The sequence below is a fragment of the Hydra vulgaris genome, chromosome 03 (assembly GCF_038396675.1).
Source record: "Hydra vulgaris chromosome 03, alternate assembly HydraT2T_AEP".
In the NCBI taxonomy this organism is placed as follows: Eukaryota; Metazoa; Cnidaria; class Hydrozoa; order Anthoathecata; family Hydridae; genus Hydra; species Hydra vulgaris.
Genome location: NC_088922.1, coordinates 52,105,813 through 52,132,100, shown reverse-complemented (window position 1 = coordinate 52,132,100; position 26,288 = coordinate 52,105,813). Strand labels below are relative to the sequence as shown.

General features: G+C 28.7%; 1 protein-coding gene across 1 annotated transcript in view; it reads right to left on the bottom strand.

Annotated features, from left to right (window-relative positions):
* The window catches only part of LOC136077768 (polyamine-transporting ATPase 13A3-like), a 57,909-nt gene extending 31,922 nt beyond the window's left edge, over positions 1 to 25,987 (bottom strand). The window contains exons 1-2 of the mRNA XM_065791948.1: positions 25,894 to 25,987; positions 12,781 to 14,322 (exon numbers count right to left, since the gene is read on the bottom strand). Of these exons, the coding sequence (XP_065648020.1) occupies positions 12,781 to 14,322; positions 25,894 to 25,927 (1,576 nt within the window). The 5' untranslated portion in view covers positions 25,928 to 25,987. The remainder of the gene's footprint in view (positions 1 to 12,780; positions 14,323 to 25,893) is intronic.
* Positions 25,988 to 26,288: the final 301 nt, after the last annotated feature.

The window sequence follows — 26,288 nt, the reverse complement described above, 5'->3', positions numbered from 1 at the left end:
ACGTAAAACACAACATAACGATTTATGTTGTGTTTTTTTTATTTTATAGTAAATAAAATGTCAATTTTAAAAATTGAAGATCCTGAAAAAAGAGATCAAATTGTTAAAGAATTCTTAGATAGTAAAAAAAGAATACAGCAGAGTAATTTATATGAAAAGATGGGTGAAACTAATTTACAATTAGACTTGAAAAAATTGTGCAAGCCATTAAATGATAGTCAATCTGTGTTAAAAGAAAACATCTAAATTGCACAATCAAGCTAATAAATTTGCACTCACTTTTTCAAATGTTTATACTGAAATAATGGCTGAGCATGCATATAAAGAACGACCGCCTTCTTATGAAGAAACTAAGACTTTGAGGCTCGGAAAAATTGCAACAGATTATCTAAGAATGTATACTAATAGTAAAAAGTCTACAGATACTACATTTGAAATACATTTTAAGGATGATAAGTTATACATTGGAAAGAAAACCAATATTTATTAATGATGATGGTATAACTATTGATAGTAAAACATATTATGGTACTCCTCGTCTTTGGGAGTTGATAACAAAGTTTAATCCTAATGAAGCAATATATACTGAAGATGATCTTAAAAATTATACAAATGTATTGATACAAACAGATGCAATTACTACTGAAAACCATGCAATTACTACTGAAAATTCATCTGGAAAATACAGAAAAGTAATCGCTCCTATTTGGAGAGATATAAAGAAAAATAAGACGCGTGAATCAAAAGGAACAGGATTACCAACTATAATTCTTCCTAGTGACCCTAATGCACTAATTAAAATGCTTGAATTAGGTAAAGCTGCATAGAAAGCAGGTAACAATGGATCAAGAATTGAAGCTATTGCAATTTGTGATGAATTATTACGGCAAGGTGTTATAAATAGTGCACAGTATAAATCAATACAAAATAATTTATAATGACATATATCTCAATGCATATAAAAAATATATAGCACATCAAAAATACTAACTGTTCATAATAAGAGATATGTTAAGAAACTTGTTGTTGGAGGAAGTGGCATATTCATCAGTATAAAAAATTTATTTAAACGAGTAGCAGTGTCAAAAGTAACAAGAGTATCATCAGCTATGTTAAATAGGTTAGCTGCTAGCGATTTAGGAAAAACTGCAATAACTGCTACTAAATCAACAGGAAAAGAACTTTCAACATCAGAAATAGAAGCTGCTAGAAATGCTGCAATTGGAAAAGAAAAAACAATTAATTGATAAAGCATCTTCAAAAAAATTTATATTGCATTTAAAAAAACAAAATGACAACTTCTAAAGTATTAAATTTTACAGAAATAACAACTGTTGTTGAGGGAGTTAAAAGATTTAAATTCCATAAATATGAGCATGTAGCTCGTACAAATCTAATTAGTGCTGGAGAAATAAAAACCAACGCTGAACAACAAAATTTGTTCACACTTCCATCTGAGAGTTTTCTCTTGTTTGAAGGAAGGCTTCGTAAAGCTGATGGAACATCTTATGCTAATGCAGATGCAGTGTCATTTACAAGTAATGGTATTATGCACTTATTTAGTCAAATAACATACCAATTATCAAACCAAGAAGTAGAAGCTTTTATCATCCAGTTCAAGCAACTACAATGTTAGAAATGCTTAAACACAAAAAATAGCACAAGGATTAAATCAATTGTGGTATAAAGATTCTGCAACAACGGCAGTACTTGCTGATAACTCAGGGTTTGCATTAAGACAATCATACATAATTCAAAAACCAACTACAAAAGGAACATTTTCATATAGCATACCTTTAAGGCACATTTTTGGATACTGTGATGATCACGACAAAATTATTTATGAATTTAAACATAGACTAACTCTTGCAAGAAAAAGTAATGGTAATGCAATTTTTAGACTTGCTGTTGCAGCAGCAGGAAAAGTTAATCTTGATAAAAATCATTGTTTATACTACATGGGACTCCATCAGATATGGAAAGGATTAATTTTTATAAATCTATTGAATCAAAAGTGAAAATTTCAGTTAATTTTCGCGCGCGGCAGCGTGATACTATATCTGTTCCACAATCTACTAGATTTTCTTGGAGATTGAGCGTAAAGACATCTCCTGAAAAACCAAGATTTAAAAATTTATCATTCCCAAATCAACAATTTTCAAGAGCTTATAGAGATGCATCTACGTTTAGTAAAAAATTTTATGGAATGAACAATTTGATTACACACAGCAATATAACTCCTTTTGACTTTAAAGATTTATACCCGCTTTTTGTTTTTGATGTTAGTAGACAATCAGAAAGATTAAAATCATCAGTAGCAGATGTACAAATTGAAGCAACATTTAATCTGGCTTTTCCATTAGATACTGAAGCATTTGCTGTTGTAATATCTGATAGATTTTACAATTTCAATCAGACGGAAATAAAATGAATATTGTATATAAAATTTTTTGAAAATTGGTAAAAAAAAATTTTCTTTATATAATAAAATGAATATAAAATATAAAAAGAAAAATTTTAAAAATCTATTAGAGGAAAATAACATTTCAAAAACATCTGACATCTCGCTACATTGGTAATGATTGATATGGATAATGGGTTATTAAATAAAGAATCTATTATAACTGAAGTGAAAGAAGTAAATGAGAAAAGACCAGAAAAAATTATAGATCCAAAATATGAAAGATTAGGGGCAATTAAAAATAATCCAGTGTCTATTAAATTAACTAACATGGAAACATGAGAAATTACAATATATCCATCATTATATAGTGCTATGCGCATAACTAAGTATGGATGGAGATATTTTGAATTACGTGATGGAAAAGTTGATAATGGTGTTAAAATGGAGACTATAAAATAAAGAGCAGTACAATCTACTGCAAGTTGGCTTATGTCATTTGTTCCTGATACGATTAAAAATGCAGTTAATACATTAATAGCAAAAAAAGAATCTACTATAACCAATAATTCTACTGTAAAAAAAGAATCAACTGAGAAAAGTAGATTTAATTCTATTGCATTACGTTGCACGTACCAAACACAATAAAAAATAAACTCAATCAAAAAGCGAACTCGTTAAAAAATTTATACAATAAATTGGAAGTTAGATATGAAATTAAACCGGATAATAAAGTTGAAGTAAGAGCAGCAGTAGAGTTTAAATTAATACAATCATCTTTTAAGAAAGTTACAAAACAATTTAAAGCTACAGGTGAAAAAAGTTATGATGCTTTATCATTTATGAATCTTGTAAAAAACAGTGCAATTAAAATACTAAATGAAAATAGAAAATCAAAGGTTTATATAGTTCTCTCTTGTGAAATGGAGAGTACTGATATTAAAACAGGAGAAACTAAATTCACAACTGCTTTATTTGCAGCGAAGAATTAAGTTGTATTAGAGTCAACAGATTTGAATGAATCATATGAAATATCAAAGCTGAGAATTCTAGAAAATTTATCATCATTTCAACAGTTAAGGTCAGGTTGGAGGTTTGTTTCTATTAAAAAGATGGATATAAATATTTGATTATAATCCTATCAAAGCTATATCATAAATTCCACTTGATAAAAATTTAGCAACTAAAAAGGCAATAGTTAATATAAAAAATGAAGATAATTAGTGTTTTAAGTGGTGTATTGCAACAGCATTAAATCCAACAGGTAATCATTCTGAAAGAGTAGATAAGGAGCTTAAAAATCAAGCTGAAAAATGAATTGGGAAAAAATAGAATTTCCAGTATCATTAAACCAAATTAAACAATTTGAGAAAAACAATACAGATATCAGTGTCAATGTATTTGGATATGAAAATTCATCAGTTCATATTTTCCAGGTGTCGAAAAATAATAATGGTAAGCATTTAATAGATTTACTATTAATCTCAAATAATGTTACTAATCATTATTGCTTAATAGAAAGTTTAAGTAGATTACTTTCTTTACAAACATCTAAGAAACTACACGGTGTGTCGCAAAAATAACCAAACTTCATATCTATGTCATATAACATGCAGCGCCATCCATTGATAATTTGCAGCATAAAAAAGATACACTCATCCTCTTTCAAACGCACCTACATTCATGTAAATCGGATGACAGTTGTGAAAGTTATTGTTAGAGCCATTTCAATAAAAGTAAAACGCGTCCTAGTGTTACAAAACGAAAATGGAACAAATAGCGAATATAAAATTTTGTGTTAAACTTGAAAAAAAATTCGCTGAAACATACGAATTGATGAAAAAAGTTTATGGTGATGATTGTATGAGTCGTACTCTAGTTCATACGTGGTTTACACGATTTAAAAATGGTCGTGAGGATTTAAATGACGATCTGAGGCCAGGTCGTCCAGAAGCTAATAATCGTGCTGAATTGGTGGAAAAAGTCCGTGAAATTATTGGTATCGATGCAAATTTTACTAAGAGAATGTTGGCTGAGGAATTAAATACAAGTAAAAACACTATTTGGAGCATTTTAACTCAAGATTTAGATAAAAGAAAGGTGTGTGGGCGTTTTATCCCACATGAATTAAATGAAGACCAAAGAATCGCTCGTGTGGAGCATTGCAAAGACATTGTTGAAACTGTTGAAAACGATCCAGACTTTCTTGATTCGATCATAACTGGTGATGAGTCATGGCGCTTTAAATATGACCCTGAAACTAAGCGTCAATCTGCTGAATGGAAGTCTAAAGGCGAGCCAAAACCAAAAAAATTGCATTTTCAGGAGTCTCGAAGCAAGACAATGTTGATTACTTTTTATGATTCGAAGGGTATTGTCCACAAGGAATTTGTTCCAGAAGGTCGAACTGTTAATGGAGAATACTATTTAGGCGTTTTAGATTGTTTGTGGAAACGAATTTGTCGTGTTAGACCTGAATATCCAGCAAGAAAACAACTGTTTTTATTGCACGACAATGCACCGCCTCACATGACTAAAAAAGTGAACGAATTTTTGATGAAAAAACGGATTTCTCTCATTAACCACCCTCCATATTTGCCTGATATATCACCAAGAGACTATTTTCTATTTCCTAAACGGAAAACCAAGATGAAGGGAGCATTTCATGATGATATCGCAGCCATTCAAGCAGCTGTAACCGAGATGCTGAAGAACAGTCCTATAAATGACATAAAAAAATCTATGCATGCGCTGGTTGATCGCGCCAAACGTTGTATTGAGTCTGATAGAACCTATTTTGAATAAATAATAACTTTCAATGATGATACAATGTGTGTTTTATTTTATATCCAAAAAGTTTGGTTATTCTTGGGACACACCGTGTATTTATTATGTGTATTTTTGGGACACACCGTGTATATAATATGCACTACTGCAGAAATTGCTCATTAGGATTTAGTACTGAAAAATCTTTATCTAATCATAAATTGTATTGTGGCACAAATAATTCAGTGCGTATTGAACCTCCACCACCAAATTCAACAATGCAGTTCAATAATCATAGCAAATCTATGAGAGTACCGTTTGTAGTATATGCTGACTTAAAAAGTTTTATCAAGCCAATTAACACTTGTGAACCAAATCCAAATCACTCCTATACTAAGCAATATCAAAGACATAGTCCAAATTCATTCTGTTATTAAATTAAATGTTTTGACGAAAGTATTTATCAAAGCAGTCCAGCTACATTTACTGCGATTAATGAAACGGATGATGTTGTACAAATTTTTGTTGACAGCTTAGAAGAAGATATTAAGAATATTTATAACACAATTAAATTTCCGAAAAATGAGATATTTACTCCTGAAAACGAGGATGATTTTAATGCTGCAATATCATGTCACATTTGTGAAGAAGATCTTGAAAAATTATAAAGCAGCTAATCATTGTCATATTACTGGAAAATTTAGAGGTACTGCTCCTAAAAATTGTTATAAAAAATATGAAATTCCAAATTTCTTTCCAGTTATATTTCACAATTTATCTGGTTATGATTTTCACTTGTTTATAAAGAACTTATCAAGAGGAAAGATGAGTTGTATACCAAACAATGAAGAAAAGTATATTAGCTTTTCTAAAAAAATTGAAGTTGGTGAGTTTATTAGAGATGGTAAAAAAGTCAAAATTTGGCGGGAACTCCGTTTCTTAGATAGTTATAGATTTACGCCTTCTAATTTAGATAGTTTATAAAAGAATTTAACATAAGATCAATATAAATATATCGGAAAATTATATTCAGGTAAAAAATTAGATTTGTTACTAAGAAAAGTTGTATTTGTTACTAAGAAAAGTAATAATCATCATTTATTTTAAAAGTAATCTTTTTAAAAATAAATGATGATTATTACTCACATGCACAAATTGTATGGAATGACTTTAATTGTTGAATATTTAGAGATTACCATGATTTGTACAACGTTTCAGATGTGATGTTGCTAACTGATGTATTTAAAATTTTTTGAGATGTTTGAATTAATTGTAACAAATAAAACCCTCTTGCTATCATACGTCACTAGGGTTAGCTTGGGATGCAGCATTAAAGAAAACAAAAATAAAATTAAAATTGCTGAGTGATTATGATATGATATTGATGATAAAGCAAGGAATAAGAGGTGGAATTAGTATGATATCTAATAGATTAGGAGCTTCTAATAATAAGTACATGGGTGATATGTATGACCAAAGCAAACAATCAACATATATACAGTATCTAGATGCTAATAATTTAAATAGGTGGGCAATGAGTAAGCCACTTCCAACACGTGGTTTTAAATGGATGGATGAAAACAAGGTTATGTGAAAACATTAAACTAAGTACAAAACTAAGAACTAAAGCAACTAATGATTTTGAAAAAGACTTTTTTAAACTAATGAATAATTCAGTATTTGGAAGAGTTGATACTAGATAAGTTACAAGCAGAGATGAGGCTTTCAAATTAGCATCTTAACCAAACTATAAAAGTAGAACAATATTTGATGAAAACTTAACAACAATACATATGAAAAGAACAAAATTACTTTATAACAAGCCATTTTACTTAGGTATGACTATATTAGATTACAGTAAAACACTAATGTATGAATTTCACTATGATTACATACAAAATAAATATTCTGATTGAGCGAAACTATTATTTACAGATAAAGATTTTTTAGCATACGAAATAAAAACAGAAGACTTTTATGCAGATATTTCTAATGATGTTGTAAGCAAATTTGATACAAGTGAATTTGACCCAAAGCACCCAGCAATTAATAATGTAGATTTTAAAGTTGGTGCTAATAAGAAAGTAATTGGGATGTTTAAAGATGAAACAGCAGGAGCAAAAATTAAATAATTTGTATGACTCAGATCAAAGTTGTATTCTTACAAAGTACACGGGAAAGATTAAAAAAAGTGTAAGGGAGTAAAGAAAAAAGTTGTTAAAAAATATATAACACACGAAGATTACAAAGATTGTTCAGTAAGTAAAAGGAATCATATTAGGAAAATGAATGTAATAAGATCCTATTTACATGAAATTTACATAGAAGAGGTTAATAAAATAGCATTTAGCGCAAAAGACGATAAAAGAGTCATTTTAGAAGATAGCATACACATTAGCCTATGGACACTACAAACTAAAAGAAGAAAATAATAATAATTTTTAAGTCAAAGAGGTCAAAGAGGTCAAAGAGTTATTTTAGAAGAAAAAAAACAATTTATTCTTAAAAACGGAAAAGATTAATAACAATTATCACAAACTTATCAATGTTGAAGGAATAAATTTACCAAACTTTCGATTAATTAAAGCAGCAAAAAAGCAAAAAATAAAATATTTTAAAGGTGTATTTGTAAGAGATGAATTACCTAAAAATACACAATTGAAAAGAATGTGGAATATTAAATACAGGAGATTTCAGTACACATGGATTTCATCGGATTCGCTGGTACAAAGATGGAGATAAAAAACTAAGTTTTGACTCTTATGCACAACAACCACCAGTTGAAATTGTTAATTATTTAAAAAGTCCTGCTTATTATAATAGTGAAGGAGTTTAGTTTAAAAATACCTCATTCTGTGGACACTTGTGTCTATATGTTTTAAAAAAACTAGATGAGGGATGTGATTTTTAGAATATTATTAATAATCTATGGTAAAAATTTTTTTCTATATATATAAAAATGCCTGCTGATAAATTTGGACCCAATACTATTTCAACTGTAAATTCGTTTAACAACATCTAAAGCCACTAACTTGTTTATTAGGAGAGATAGACAAAATAATGCAACTAGTAATATTAATATGATTTCTAATAAATTTATAAATGTAGCAGAACCTACAAACTCAAATGATGCTGCTACAAAAAATGTTGATAATAAAACACCTAATTTTGGCGGTTTAGGAATAATACCAAATTCAAGTTCAACGTGTTTGGAATAAAATCACAGAATATTGCACCAAATACAGGTGTTGATGCAACAACTATTTTTGTTTAGTCTTCTGGTCCTGGCATTCTCAGAAAACTATGGTTAGAACATGTAGGAGCAGATACAAATAGAAATCTACCAGGTCACGTGTTTCTTAGTATATACACAGATAATAAGATACACTTTGCATTGGATATTATTTTACTTCTACAGATAGAACTGGAATAAATTATTTAGGTTTAGCCTGTGATTTTTTGATTTCTCTACTTGGTGGACCATTTTATGCAAACTCTTAACAAGGTTGCAATGTGCCTACAGCTAAATCATTAGGAGGATACTTTACAATTGATTGACCATTTAATTCTAGTCTCGTAATTCAATTATACAATAAAACTAGTAACGTAGTTACATATTGGTTACAACCTTTTATTACAAGATTTCAATACCTCAATCATTGTCATCTATTAAATTATACTCATCAAAATTTAGATATATAAACACAACTTTGATTAATTAAATAACTTTTCAACCATGTTAAAACATTGCCTGTGATACGATAACATTTTAATTTTTTGGCAAGAATTTTATAATCAATCGTATCAAACGCTTTCGCTAAATCTAAAAATATTGTATGGGCCATCACCCATAAAACCAAATTGCTAAAATTGCAGAGTCTTTAAAACCATTAATGTAAGGCAATCAATTATTTAAATAGGTTAGTAAACCCGGCTCCAGTGATTAAAAGCATGATGGTTCTAGATAGTGAAAAACTTAACACATTACAGATATAAATTTTTATGTATAATTATAAAAATAATCTACTGCCCTGCGTTTTTTTAGATGTTTTCTTGATATCATTTTCTGAAAAATATAATCTGCGTTCAAACATAGGTACAACTATCACCTGGGGAATATTAAATCACAGCAGTCAAGTTTTCTAACTACAAACCGTGGTCCATCAATATGGAATCATTTCCAAAATAAAAAGATTTAAGACCAAAAAAGCATTTCATCGCACAGTGAATCTTTTCATACAATCTAGCTGGACAAAAATATTTTATTTACGAATTCGATTGTTCTAGCCATGACAGGTTGAAATAAATAATATTTTGTTGTTTCATTGAATAATTACCTTGGCTTTATTAACTTAAAAGTTTTTTTTGCGCAGGATAGGAGGAAAACTATTCACCTACACTTCCCTCCCCCACATTCCCCCTCAAGTTATAATAAAAACTGAATTTTTATTATAACCACTGTTATAATAAAAAAATGAAGTAAAAAAGAAAAAAAAAATTTTATGAAACAAGGATACATAATACTATACAATAAATTTTATATTTATCAGTTATATTTTTTATATTTAGTTATCAGTTATATTTTTTATATTTAGTTATCAGTTATATTTTTTATATTTAGTTATCAGTTATATTTTTTATATTTAGTTATCAGTTATATTTTTTATATTTAGTTATCAGTTATATTTTTTATATTTAGTTATCAGTTATATTTTTTATATTTAGTTATCAGTTATATTTTTTATATTTAGTTATCAGTTATATTTTTTATATTTAGTTATCAGTTATATTTTTTATATTTAGTTATCAGTTATATTTTTTATATTTAGTTATAAGTTATATTTTTTATATTTAGTTATCAGTTATATTTTTTATATTTAGTTATCAGTTATATTTTTTATATTTAGTTATCAGTTATATTTTTTATATTTAGTTATCAGTTATATTTTTTATATTTAGTTATCAGTTATATTTTTTATATTTAGTTATCAGTTATATTTTTTATATTTAGTTATCAGTTATATTTTTTATATTTAGTTATCAGTTATATTTTTTATATTTAGTTATCAGTTATATTTTTTATATTTAGTTATCAGTTATATTTTTTATATTTAGTTATCAGTTATATTTTTTATATTTAGTTATCAGTTATATTTTTTATATTTAGTTATCAGTTATATTTTTTATATTTAGTTATCAGTTATATTTTTTATATTTAGTTATCAGAAAACCCGTCGTTTATGTCCACCAAACATCTGAAGATTCTCTTGAATCTTCAGATAACTCATCATTTAATTCATCGGACAAGTTACAATTTCCAAATTTTGGAACCGGAACAATCAAATTCAAAACCTCTAGTGGCAATTTTCTTTTTGCAGGCAATTCTCTAAGTGAATTGATAATAGGGTCAAGACCAGAGCTTCCGTCGCATCCCCATTTGCTAATTAATGTAAGCGACAAATTAGAGGATGCATTTTTGAGAAATTAACTTAGTGTTTCAATTAAAAGTTTAGTTGTTTTATTCAATATGGCTTGAAGTTTAATTTCAGCTTGTGTTTGTGAGATAGAAATAAATTCTTCTGGAGGGTAACACAATCTTTTGGATTTACATAAATTATAGTAAGATGGAAACACTTCATGCCCTGCTTTCATTGACCACTTTCTTGTTTGTTTATAAGAGTGACTAGTACACTTGGAATCTACATAATAAGCAAGTGCCTCATCGCTACTCAACTTTTTATTTTTTTTTTTTATTTTTTTTTTTAAGTGCCTCAAGAAGTCCTTACGGTCTTATTACAGAGCACCACGGATGAGAATTTAATCGGAAGTTCACACCTCTTTCCTAACCGATGTCGCAAAACTTGCCCAGAGGCGGGCTTTGAACCACGGATCCTTTGTTTCAGAGGCAAGTGCGCTACCACTGCGCCAGGGCTGCTCAAACTGCCTGCTACCTCAAATAACATCAGTAAATTTTCTTCGCTCTAAGGTTTCTGTACTTTTTCTAATATAAGTAGCTACGTTTCTTTGACCCGACAAACGATGTGCTATTTAAGCAGCTGTTGTTAATTCATTTGCACTCCGCGATTGCAATAAGTCTTCAACTCTGCGTCTTTTGGTTTTTAAAGATGAGTCTTCAAAGTTTTTTTTGACCGACCTTGAGGCCGACTTCCTTCAAATGTTGTTAAAGCACAGGACCGATGAAATTTTATTTTAAATTCTAAATTATTGTCCACTAACCAACTTTTATTTTTATTTAAAAAATGATCCATATTTCTATTGGCTGCATTCCACTTTTGCGCAACAGACGGCAAACGCGGGCAGCCAAAATTTTATTTTTAGACGCCTTATTTTTGGTTATAATATATAAAAAAAACAGCCTGGATATATTCGGGTAAATTAGTTACACGCTTTGAAAAATAAAAAACGAAAATAAAATTCCAATTTATGCCATTTATTTTAAATAAATTTTCGATAAAATACAAAGCACATACCCTCTAATGTAAAATTCATTACAGCAGAGTTAATTATTGTTCACAATAAATTAGTTATACGTTATTGTTACGCAGCAAAGTTGCAGCTATTTTTTTTTTACAAAAATATGTTTATCTTTAAGTGACACTTGAGTGACCATGATTTAACTCTTAAAAACGCGTTCACTAATTAATATTTTGAATTTTTCTCTAAGGAGTATTCAGTAATATTATAGGAATATCTATTAATTGATTCCTTGAATTGACTTTTGTCCAGCTAGATTGTATTAGTCAATTCACTGAGCATCATTTAAACGGCAAACTCAAATGCATCTTTTTAAATTCTGAAATATATTATAGTTTACAGTATTTATTTTCAGATTTTTGATTTTTTTTATCTTCTTTTTTTCTTCTTATTTGTTTTATTATTTTTTATTTTCAATTTTTTAGACTAAAAAAAAAATGAGCTATGTTTTATTGAATTTTTATTTTACCTAAAAAATTAAAGTGTTTTTTTTAATGAGTGACTAAAGGGGCTCTATGAAAAGCTTGTGATTATATACGCATCATCCTTACCTACTTTGAGTCCCTGACTGATTATAACAGTATATATATATATATATATATATATATATATATATATATATATATATATATATATATATATATATATATATATATGTATGTACATGCATATATATATATATATTTATATATATATATATGTATATATATATTTATATATATATATATATATATATATATATATATATATACATATATATATATATATATATATATATATATATATATATGTATATATATATATATATATATATATATATATATATATGTATATATATATATATATATATATATATATGTATGTATGTATGTATGTATGTATGTATGTATGTATGTATGTATGTATGTATGTATGTATGTATGTATGTATGTATGTATGTATGTATGTATGTATATAAATACATACACACATACACACACACACACACACACACACACACACACACACACACACACACACACACACACACACGCATATATATAATTGCAACTGAGGAAATTGTTATTAAATGTTTAAAAATTTATATTATAAGAGAATAGATTTTTAAAAAATTCTACCTTTGAACAAGTGCGTATTTGCTAATCCAGTTGGTTCGTTTTTAAGAGATTTTGCTTTTCCATTTATAACTGGTATGACACCGGAAACTGTTACATGATCATCAGTTAAAGTTCCAGTTTTGTCAAAAAGTACGAGTTTAACTTTTCCGCAAATATTTATGCGGTTGGGATCAACACAATATATTTTTTTTGTATTTAATCTTCGGGATGCATTCATCAGACCTATTGACAAAATAAGTGGAAGAGCAGCGGGTATAACTACAGTCACTAAATCAAGTGCATGTATAAATATTTCAGATTTGCTGAGACCTTTTTTTATAAAAGTAAAAGCGGTGTAAATAAAACTAAGTATAGCTAAAACTGAAATGCAAAGTAAAAACTTTACTACGTCACTGGAAAATGTAAAATGTATTGGTGTAGGATATACAATAGATCGAATTAAATCTCCTTTTAATGTATAAAATCCTGTTCGAACAACTAAAGCTAAAATATTTTGATTTTCTCCATCAGCTTGCGCTTGTATGATTGTTGTACCGTTGTATATGGTATGTTCTTTATGCAAATTAACATTATAAAAACATTCAGGTTCTAATGCATCTTCAATTGCTGTTTTTATATTTGGTATACTCTCACCTGTTAATGAACTCTCATTAACAACGCATCTTCCACTTAATAAAACAACATCACACGACAACTCTATACCATTAACAGGAATAACTAAAACATCACCAGGAACCAGTTCCCGTGTTGATTTTGAAATAACTTTAAATGATTTATTGAAGAATGTTGTTATTGGCTGCAATGTTTGCACTTCTTTTGCTTTCGGTATAATATCGTGCAGTTTTTTTACTGCTAGTTTTGTCAAATATGCGTTTAATGCTAATGACATAAATGTCATTATAAAAATAAAAGTTGCGTACAAATAATAATCTTCAAAATACCATAAAATAACACTAAAAAGCTGGAAAATATAAATCGGATTTAGATATAATTGCAATATAGTCAAAAAGTATGATCTAATCGGTATATTAATGTAGTTTACGTCATACATTGCTAACTTATTTATTACAGAATTTACATGAATTCCATTTTTGCAGCGACGGATGTCTGAAAAACTCCATCTGTTTCCTGCATCTTTAAGTGGAATAATTGTATCGCTTTCTTCACAAATTATGTAACGCAAAAACGTAAATTCAAAGTACCGTAAGTTTGATTGATTCATTAAATATTGTTCAAACTCGGTGTAATCATCCATAAAATCTTCGATATTAAATCTTTCATTAAACAGAATATTTATCCTAGAAACAAAAAATTGTTTTCTGTCGGGCTTTTTAATTCGAACTGAAGAAGCTTCTTTAATGTTGCATCTGTTATGAGTAAACATTAAACGATGGGTTGGATACCAGTAACCAATAAGAAAAACTATTCCCGCTGTAAAAATACCCAAGACAAAAAATAGAACGGTAAAAATCCAATTTTTACAATAAAAATGAACAGTAAACTCATCTTCTGTTTCTGCGTGAACAACTATCTCATTATATACTAAATAAGACAATGTTTTAACATTTTTAAAAATAGATAAAAACAAAATTTTATGCAAAATCAGTTATGTAAATATAAAGTTTAGGTTTGATTCAAGCATTATTTTCTTATTACCAGGGACGGGAGTACCAAATGACTCCAGTTTTAAGCCTTTATTTTTTTCCAATTGCTCTAAAAATGTTGAGTAAAAAGCAAAAACTTTCAAATATAAAAAATTTCTTGAGATTTAATAACTTGGAACTTATTGAATTGTATAGCGAAATACTGGAGTCCATGGCGCCATTATAAATAAGGACTCCGATCATAAAATTTGATTGTTCCTCTAAACTAAATTTTTGTTTTCTAAAAGTATTCCATAAGCCTCTTTACATTTTTGGAGCTCTTGGTTCTAAAAACCAGAAAGAAATAATCACTTTGTGATTTTCAAATCTGGAGCCAATTTTGGGATTCCACATCCCTGGTTGAAACCATTAAATATAAAAACATTTTTAGCAGATAAAATATTTTTAGACTGTTGTCCACAAAAAGAATTTTTAAATTATAAGACTAATATTTTTTTAAACAAGTTATGAGTAGAAAGCCAAACTACAAATTAAATAAATATTACGAAGACTTTTTTCTGCACAAAGCTCTCTCTATATATATGCTCTATATATATGCTCTATATATACTTAAAAATTATGAAGATGTCACTATAAAAACCTTTTCCAAATCATCCCGAGGACTGTCACTCAGGTATTTAATCCTTCACGAGAAAATAAAAAAGTATAATCACTTATTTCTTTTAAAAGAGCAGTCAAACAGTAATTATCTGACTTAAATGCAGAGTTGTTAGTCCTTGACCTTGCCTTTAGGTCACAAATTAAGGCCTTAGACTTGATATTTTTGGCCTTGGCCATGATTGTTTGGTCTTGGCCTTCATAAAAAATACATAAAATTAAATTCGTTATCGACAGATACTATTACATTAGATTTTGGCTTTAATTAGTAATAATAGATTAGAATTGTCAACAAGGTAATAGTTGACTATGACCAATATGCAGCTTGAACAGTATTCTGATATCCACATGCATCCTTTTGTGAATAACCAAATTTTGATCTGGTTTAAGCATTTCTTTTTTGATAAAGATATTGCTCTGACTGGTGCCTTTTGAGATGATGCTCATTTAGTTCTGGCAATGAGATGATGCTCAATTAGTTCTGGCAAATGATTTCAAAAACATTTATAAACATCGGATATGGTATTGGTGTTTTGATTAAGTACACAGCGATGTTTATTATTTATTCACTAATTATAGGTAGTTATAAGATCAATGACTCTGTTATTGGGTGCAAAAATGTTTTAATAATTTATAATTACAACACAATGAACATTTTACAACCAAATATTTATTCGTTGGAGGATTGCATACGTTTCTATCCGCTCAGTGCAATACAAAGCAGCACACAAATAAAAAAATTGCTTTGATATAAATACTACCACCTATTTCAAGTGGTGTGGCTTTTCACCTAACAATGTATTTTATTTTAAATTCACAATATTTACTTAGTTAAACTGTTTTGCTGGTACTCTTTGTATAATACCGTTGATTCAGTTACTTTAAACTCATTACTAAAAAGAGATTCTGAATTTTTTTTCTGTCAATTTTTACATAATCTTTTCCTCAAGCAGACATTATTAAAAGATTTTATTTTTCCCAAAAATGCTTTTACTTTTTCAATTTCTTCTGATGCAAATTCGTACTATTTCTTTAATAGTGCATTGGCCATATTCAGCACTAAAATTCTCTAAAATAATGCATCTTTTACTAGGAGACTTTGAAAAAGTCCGTTTTGTTCGAAAAGTTTTATTTCATATAAGTGAATCCAAAATATATGATAGCAATAATATTAAAGAGCTTTTATTAAAACTAAATAGTTGTTTGATGCCCTTTTCACTGACGATTTGCAGTTGCAGGAGTTGTCAGGCGTAAAATGTAAACTGAGTTTAGTGTTGAATTCTTTTTTTTTATTCTTAGTTTTTCATTTCGCAACTTAGCCTGATTTTTTTTTTGCTTTTCTTGGTGTCAATAAATTTCTTTTTTGATTACTTCTAGTTCTTTCTTTTTTCAACAATACTTCTCTCGTTCTTGTTCTTTAATCTTTCAATTTTTCAGCATATGTTTTTGGCATCTAAAACACTTTATACATAACACAGCTTTGCACTGTTTGTTCTATAAAACCTAAATGCAGATATTTCATGCTGATTCCAAATTTGTAATTTAAACTTTGTACCACGTCAAGATTTTTTGTAGTTATAGTTATACATATATATATACATAAATAAATAAATATATATATATATATATATATATATATATATATATATATATATATATATAAATAAATATATATATATATATATATATATATATATATATATTTATTTATATATATATATATATATGTATAACTATAACTACAAAAAATCTTGACGTGGTACAAAGTTTGGATTACAAATTTGGAATCCTATACAATTATTTGTACTAATAATTATATAGGAAAAAGTTTAAAAACCAGCAACGAATATACTATGGATAATAAATTCAACTATGCAGAAAACTTTTGGAAGTTACAAAATTATTAACCAAAGCACAATATAAAAGCAGACTTACATTTATTAATTATCTGTCTTTTCAGTTACTTTCATTTATAAGCAACCAAAAGTCCTAAGTTTAGTCACCATGTTCTAAAAGAGACTTTTGCAACTGTCTTACTTGAAGTTACCTAAGAAATTGTTGACAACATCTTTAAAAGCATTTCAGGCTTTCAGTTTGACTCAGGATAATTTATATGTAAACTCCTCATCTTTCATATCTTCTATCCAAAAAAAAAATACCTGCAATTAACTTTGCTTAAATTATATGTGAAAATTTGTCTAAAAAATATAGAAATTCAAAGCCAGCATAGTCCATACTCTAGATAAAAGCTTTCATTAACCCTAATTTTATCTGAAGTGGTAGAAGAAGAACTCAGTGTTCATCTACGAAAGGTTTTCATTTTACACTGTAACTTCCTAGGGTGAATTCTTATCTTGGTAGCCACACTTTCTTGGCAAAATGAATCACATAAAACATGGATATTTTTTATACCCTCCTTGGAGCTCTAATATGATGTATGACCTTTAAATCCTTAGCATCAATCACTTGTGCTGGTCATAATCTCCACTAATTTGTATCATAAACAATTTTTTTTTTAATTTTTGTTTTAGGTGCCCCAAGAAGACGGTCTTGTCACAGAGCACCACGGAAGACCATTTAACTAAGAAGTTCACGCCTCTTTCACAATGTCGCAATGGTTAGAAAAAGTTCTCTAACCACAGCACCACGGCTGCTCAGTATTCACCATAGATGTGACAAGACCTTCATTATTATTACAATATAACAAGTCTGGCTTATTCGAAAAGAACTGTACAAATTCTGCTTCACGATAACGGTACATACTTGTACTAGTATCAGGAGTGAGTAGGTTCCTTGTTTTGTAAACGGCATGGAAGTACTTCAGCTAATGACTTTAGAAGGTCAAGATCTTGAACTAAATTATCAAGACTATTCTGAGTAAGAAGTTTTGGTGTAATTACTGCACTAAAGTCAAATTCATAAACATCAGCCCTGCCTTCAGAATTTGAGCAGTCATCACTTTAAATATCATCCAGCTGAGTAGAAAGAGTAGTTACAGGAATGTCTTCAAAGTGTTCAACAGAACTCAGGGCTGATCGTACATTTGGATATTGAATATTGTGGCTACTCCTCTTTCCGAATCTAAAAACATTTGTCATGCAAGAGTAGAAGACTGTCACATGATTTAAAAGCTCGCGCTAAATCATGGGCACACCAAATGGCCATTATAACACTTGTCAAGAGTTACTTCACAAAGTTTACAAAGGATATCAGGCACTCATGTTTTATCCTGGTTGCCTGGTTTAAATCCAAAATATGCATGATAATATTTCTTTCTGAAGTGTGATATTTTCTTCTTCTCAGCCGCAGTACAAATATGTCCACAAAATAGCAGAAACTGTCTGCTGAATTCGTATAATTTTTTACCATAGCAAATCCAATTTTGAAATTAAAATCAAATAATTCATTAAAATCTTAAACACCCAAACAACAAGATTAAAACATTCATTTAAATATCCAACCACAAAGTTGGTTGATTACATACAACATATTGATGCGATCTCACATCATGGTCTGTGATTATATTGTACATTTGTGCTGAAAAATGGCTAAATCCACTGTCTAGGGATTTGACAAAATCAGTGACAGAATGAGGAAAAACGTAAACTTTATAAAAATAAAAAAAGTCCCTATTTCTCTTTGACGTACTTGCCCAAATGTAATTTGCACACAAACACACACACACACAAAAAGAAAAAATTCATAAAAAATGAAAAAGCCTTCAAAAATATTTGCAAATGTAAAAAATTAAAAACAAAATTTTATAAGATAAGTTATTTAAGAATAACTATGGAAGTATTCAACTAAGTTGTTGAAAAATTTGGCAATCATTTTCAAGAATTACTTAATACGACGCAATTTGCAAATAACAAATTCAATCCTCTTTAAATTCCACATTTAAGTAAAGAGCCAACAGCTAATATTAAAAAGTTATGCTAAAGCTCAATAATAATAAATCCTACAATTTTTTATGAAATAAGGGCTCGGAATCTTAAAAACTCTTGCAGCAACAATCTTCAAATATAACTTTCTTCTTTTTTTAACAGTATGTTAACAAATGAATAGGTTCCTCGATATTTATCAACCGCAACAATTATTCCATTAGTTAAACCTTATATAGCATCACTGAAAAATCCAAATAGTTATCAAGGAACCAGCATTTTTCCTGTTCTTAAAAAACCTCTCAAATATTTTATTGTACACATATGTCCAGATATAACAGTAAGTCATTCCCATCAATTCGGTTTTTAAGAAAATAGCTTTACCCTCCACGATGAATTTTTTCTAAGTGAAACAAAAAAACACTATAAACATAACAACTCAACTTTACATATATGCAGTTTAGATGCCAAGCAAATCTTTTGACAGTTGTAATTGAGAATCACTGTTTGAGAAACTCTATTATCAGAAAAAAATTCTATTATCTATAGTTCATACTATCTCATCGTTATATCGGGCAAGTACTGATATATATCATATCTCGGATGTACATCAGAAAAATTTAGATTGTCTCAGAGAGTTCAACAAAGATCCATACTTTCGCCTCATCTTTACATTATTTACACTGAAAATTTTTTGGAAAAATTTTAGAATCCAGAATAGAAACTTCAATAAATTAATAACAAAATTTATATTAACGGCGCTCCTATTAACTCTTAAAGAAATTTAAAACATTTTGGTTTCCTTTAGGATAATAAGAACAAAAGCATGACGGCAACACTCCATAAAACAAATATAAATGAGCGTATAAAGTAACTTCTATCTGTTGCAAAAACTCTTAATAGAAATGGAATTTGCTTTTGCCAGCCTGCTACAATGGTTCATTTATTTAGTTTCCTTGTTATTCTAACGTTATTATACAGATTAGAACTGAGTGGTTGCAGCAATAAATTTCTTCAGAATTTTGATATAGTTAGAGGACCTATCTTGAAACCGTTTTTTAATTTTTTTAAGCATATTAAAAATTACCTTGATTCTTTTTTTAAAGTAGTTTCTGTGTCAAACATATTTTTAAGAAACAAATTAAACTTATTTATCAGGCCCTAGACTATGTTACTCAATTATACTAACTCAGTTGCAGTGTTTAAATAATCAAAGATCATTTGTAGATGAGGTATTGATAATATGCGAGATAACTGGTGTAAACGTGGTCCAAAATATGCTTGATGGTAACAAAGACAGAATTGCACGCCCTTTGGAATTATTTGAGGTCAATGTTGCGGTAATTTTAATGGAGGAAAACGTTATAAGAACAATGCAAGAACATACCTAGCAGTTTCTATTTTTTTCTCCCTATAACTAATGTAATTATTGGGTGTTTAAAAGAATTATATAACAATAATAATAATAACAATAATAATGACAAACAGATAGAAGCATTGAAATTCTTCGGGACTATACTTGTAATCTTTTGTTTTGTGAACAAAAAGAAAAGAACATCATGACTGTACTTAAACCTATAATCTTTATACTGTGACGCAAATAGGTACGTTCATTATGGTTAAAAACTTTAGTATTTTAAAGGTTCGCCAATAATATTCAAGAATAAATATTAAAAGTGGCGACAACGAAACGGCAAATAACAACATTTTCTTAAACTTTGTATTAAATAAATGGAGTAGGGGAGAGTGTGTATGAAAGAGCCAGGTTTTGAAGGAGCCAATACCATTATTTCTAACTTACTGGCATCCGATCCTTATCGTATTTAACTCTTTGTGTGGCAACACTAGATATCTGTAACCCACAAAAAATGTACAGTTCTACTAAAACAAATAGCGTCGTAAGGGAGCACTAAAATTTTGAAAATGAAAAGTAATTTTTTGGTGGTTTACTCATTTATTACTAAGATTAAGTATAATGTTTCGTTTGATAAAAGAAACATGCTGCATTCTTATATATATATTTGCCCTTCATTTACACAAAAAGTATTAGATAAAAGCTTTTGTCAAAATTGTTTAATTTAAGGTTATTATTTAACCAAACAATTTTTTGAAAGAGCCGACTGTTTACGCTACGAATAAGCCGACTTTTTTATTTGCCTTTTCTTTATACTAAATAATCGTTAAGCGCTTCAACAACTTCATATACTTTTCGTAATGTTTCATTGAGCTTATTTGATCCTAATTAGTTGTTTTAATGACTTTTCCTGAAGTTGTAAAAAATAGCTCCGTTTGAATTTGAAATAATATTTAATATAATTTTTAAAAGTCAAAGTTCTGAAAAAGTCATACTTTTTCTTTAAAGTTTAAATATTTTTTTAAAACTTTTTTTGTATTGTTTGATTCATTTTATTATATTCTATTATGTATTTATTATATTATTATGTATTTTTATTATTATGTTAATTCATTATTCTCATTCTCATTTAATTTTTTGATTTTCAATAATTTGTAAAACTATTATTAAAGCTGTTTTATCATTAGGCTTATTCATGGCACAGAGGTGGCTCTTTCATTGACAATGTTATGAAACAGCTGTTTTCTTTTTTTATTTAAAACAGGTGTATGATAGATTATTAGCATTTTTATCCGATTTATTTTAGTTTTAAAATATTACCCAATAATCTTCCCTATAACAAGCATGAATGGAATTATGATATACAACTAATGAAACTATAGCTTAGGGTTTTAGGCTTTAATAATCATGAAAATACTTTATTGATTTTTTAATACGTGTTTTAGTTTTCTTTTTAATCAAATGTCGTGTTATGCTTAGAAGCAAGAAAGAATGCAAAATATTGTTTATTGTGGTTTAAAGCAAATATATTATTTTTATATTGCAATAAAGCAAGCTTTACTCTTTTCATTCCATAAAAGATACTTAATTAATTTCCCGTTAAAGTTGCCAAAATTATTTATCAATAAAAATGAAATAAAGCAAGAAAAAACATATAAAGTTTTTAGAAGTTTTATACAACAAGAATCAATAATGGAGAAGTTATATTGGCTTTATTGAAAAAAAATATCCTATGTTATAAGTGTATTATATAAGTAAAGAGCTTTTATTCATTATAAGTCGCGAAAAATGCTTTACGTCAGTCTTGTTCATTGTCTCACTCCGACACTAATAGTATATGGACAGGTACACAAAAATAAGTCAATAAAATCAGAGAGCTTACAAAAACAAGCTTGTTAAGGCATTAATTATTTTAAAAGATTATAAAATTTTTTCCCTGCAATGAAGTACATTAACTTCCAAGATACAATAATAAATATAAGAACAATTTGCTGCCAAAAGTGTTTTCTAATACTTTTACGAAACTATTTTACTTTTTTTCAAAAAAAAAAAATTTAGTCAAACACCAACCACATCTAATTTTTGATTAGAGTAAAATTACAGGTGTCGTATTTTTGGTTATGAGCTAAGGTCTATCATTATGGAACAAACGACAACATAATAGTATAAAAGATTTGAAATGTATTTTCTTCTTTAAACGATAAACGATAACATCTTCACTTCAAACAAGACTGCAAGCAATCACTATTAGATTTAGAAATTAGAGCAGTGCGCATCATAGTATTGGTAGAAAGGAGAAGCAACATTACATCAATGTTATAATGGTTGGAGGTTAGCTGTATGAGCAGGTCCAACTATGTTTACAATGCGTTTTTGCAGTAAACAATGCAACCTTAGATGTGAAAATTTTTGGGAGATTGTTAATGAAAATTAAAAAAGTATAGGGCTAAGAGCAGCACCTTGAATACCCTAAAAATTTCAGGAAACAACAAAGAGTGTTGTCCATTAAGGACAACATTTATACTGCGATTAGTATGGAAGGATTGAGTTGTCTTAAAGATGCTACTTGATACACCGTAAAATAAGAGCTTATGAAGAAGACCAGTAATGCTAAATTTTATCAAAGGCTCTAGAAATATTGAGAGTGAGAGCCTTAAACTCTTCATATTTATCTAATGCAAAATTAATCCTATCAGTTATTACCGTTAACAAATCAGCAGTAGAACAAGAAGATCAAAATCCATATTAATAATCAATAAATAAGTTATAAGATTCAAGATAAGAGAATAAGTGTTTGTTAGTTAAAGACTCAAAAACCTTGCTTATGATACGAAGAAGACTAATAGGACGGTAGTTAGACGAGTAATATCACTCTCCAGAATTTTTGAAAATAGAGATAACAGATGCCGCTTTCTAGCAGGCTGGAAAACAAGATTTTAAAAACAACTTGTTATGTAGTTTTGAAAGTATAGACGACAGCTTCAGAGAACACTTTTGAAAAACTATAACAAACGTTGTCTGGACCACAAGCTGTAAAAGAGTCTAAGTAGAAAATCACTTAAGATACAAAAGCTGGAGGGATACGAATGTCTTACAATGGTAACTCTGTTTGTCACCTATATCTGGTAAGATGTGATTAGTGGAATCAAGAGATGAGATTGATGAAAAGTATTTATCAAAAAATTTAACTTTGTCTTTAGGTGAAGTAAAAAAGTCTAAAGAAAATCTGAAGAGCAGAGGAATAACTGATTTGCCCCTTTTATTGACATTGTTAAACTTTTCAATTAGTCTCTTGAGCCTAATTTTTGAGATAAAATACAAGATTTTGTGACCTTAGAATAGCGGACTTTAGAGTTAGACAAATCCTTTTTAAAATTTAATCAAGCAGTAGTAAACAGAAGTCTGATTTCTGGAGGATTGTTTTGGTGATAAATACGGATGTAATGGTTTCGATTGGAAACTGAAGCAGCACAATGAGGAGGAAACCACGGAGAAGAGTGAGGCTTGAATTGGAAACTTTAAGAGGGAATAAAAGATTTTATGATAGCCTGAATCCAAGAAGTATATACGTAAAAAAGACGTTTGTCAGCTACCCAAGGATATCACAGAAAGAGTCCCAGTCAGCTTTAGGGTAATTGTAAGAGTTGAAGTGACAGGGGGATTCTGATGATAAAGAAGAATGAGATATAGTTTTAAAGAGATCAAACCGTAATCAGAAGCACCTTAGGGTGAAAGTGGAAAAACTGAGCACTAAATAGGATCAGAAACAAGACGTTTCAAGTAGAGAAGGTAAATGTTTTAAATTATCTGGACTGTGAGTTAAAAAGTTGACTATTTATATCAGATTAAAAAAGGCAAAAGTTGGGCCTTAAAAAAAACAGAGTTACTTACACTTGAGCTAAGTCATTTAGTGTGTTGAGCCTTAAAGTCACCAACAATAACGATATTGGCTGAATGATAAGTTGCTCGGTCAATTTGATCAGAAATAACATCAAAAAAAGTGCAATCTTGAGATGAAGGAGAGCGATATAGAGCAAAGAGAAAGGTGATAGAGTGAAGTGGTGCTAAACGAAAGCACATAAAAGAATAGTCTGTGGATTCAAACCTAGTTTCCCGACAAATGGGTGAATTCTTACGAATGTAAATGTCAAGACCGAGCATGTGACTACTGGAGTCTTTACGAATTAAAAGAAGATAACCATTAACATTAAGATCACAAGATGAGACACCTGGACTCAATATAGTCTGACAAAGAGCAAGTTGAGATAAGACCCAACAGAAGAAAAGTTACATCGAAGACCACGAATATTAGTGAATGATAAGTTTAGAGATCTCGGTGATGATGATGGTTTTTTGTGTTTTGTAGTTGTTGGTGCTTTATTCATTTTTAAATTTGTTAAAGAACTTGACTCAAAGCATTGATAGTATTTAGTATACTGTTTAATAGCCCAAGCAATCGCCTCATTACTATTAATAAACCCTAAACCATAAAACTGAGTTTTAGAGCCTTATTAGGAAATAATAAAATTAGTTACAAAGTCATAAAAACGGATACACAAGCAAAACTCATGCAATGAGTAAAAAAGATGCTGCATTCAACTTCCTAAACTAAAAAAAATGTATTGTAAGTATAAAGGGTGCGAGGCTGGTCAACAGACAGAATCTATATACCCCTTAAGTCTTTGGCTCGGGGTTCTTCTACAAGACAGTAGCAGGATGGCTTTAACATGTGTCCAAGATGAGTATTTTTATTGAAACATGATCTCTAGCGTTTACTCAACCGAGAGCCGCAAGGAAAAGTGTGTGTTAATCAAAAGTTAGCATCTCCTTGCATTTGCCTAAAAAAATATACCATACAAAGCAGCAGGGCATAAAACAGGTTGTAGTAGGTTACATGTCACCAGTAGTAGGATAACCTGACCTGACGTGACTTATATTTATATACTCCTAAAGGAGTATATAAATATAAGTCACGTCAGGTCAATGTAGTTCGATGTTTTTGACATTTTTGCGATGAAATTCGATGCAATTGAGATGCTTGCGAAAAACATTTCAATGTAATTCGATGTTTGCGATGACACTTAAAATCCTCAATGTTGTCAGAAGTGTCGACTTTTATTTAACCATTAATTTTGAATATATAAACAAACTATATTAATAAAAAAAACTTGGAATGAGTAATTAGCTATATAAGAATTAAAATATATCTCTGCCTCTAGTAAAGAAATTTTGTTTTTAAATTAGTCGAATTATGGCTTCCTACTATCATTTGGTTTAAGACAATTTTTTTTTTTTTAATTTTATTTATAATGATAAATTAACGGCTAAAAAAGTAATAAATCAATTAAAATGATTAATAATGAAATGTACGAAATTTTATCATAAAAAATAGGGAACAATATTAGACCTTTGAAAGTAGTTGCCTTATGACTTTTTATTGTTAATTGATGACTAAAAAAGTAACATAGCAGTTTTAGTAAATAATAACCGGATCACATTATCCTATAAAAAAGTCTCTATATCAGAAATTTTTTCACAAAACTTAAACTAACAACAAAACTAACAAAAAAATTTTTTGTGCTATTTAAATTTTTTAAATTTTATAAATAGAACTTACTTGATTGCTGATCATTGGCGTTAAAATTACTCATTTCTAAGAAAATTTAAAAAATTTTCTAACCTGCTTATAGCAATTTTAACTTGATAGCTCTGAGAAAGCTGAGAAATTCCATTATTTTAAGAACAATAGAAAAAGATTTGTGTCATACCTTTGAATTATCTTACACCTTTATACTCTAATACGAATGGATTACTTTTAATAAAAAATAAATGATGACAGCAATCAAATATTGTTGATTATGTCATTAAAATAATATTACACTGTTATTCGCCTAGAGACAAAGAAATTAGGTTCAAAAATAAGGAGATTATAAAAATTTTATGTTCACCTTGTAATACTATAAATCTCATAAAGCTAATTTCTTTGTTTCATTATGGTTATTAGACTATAAT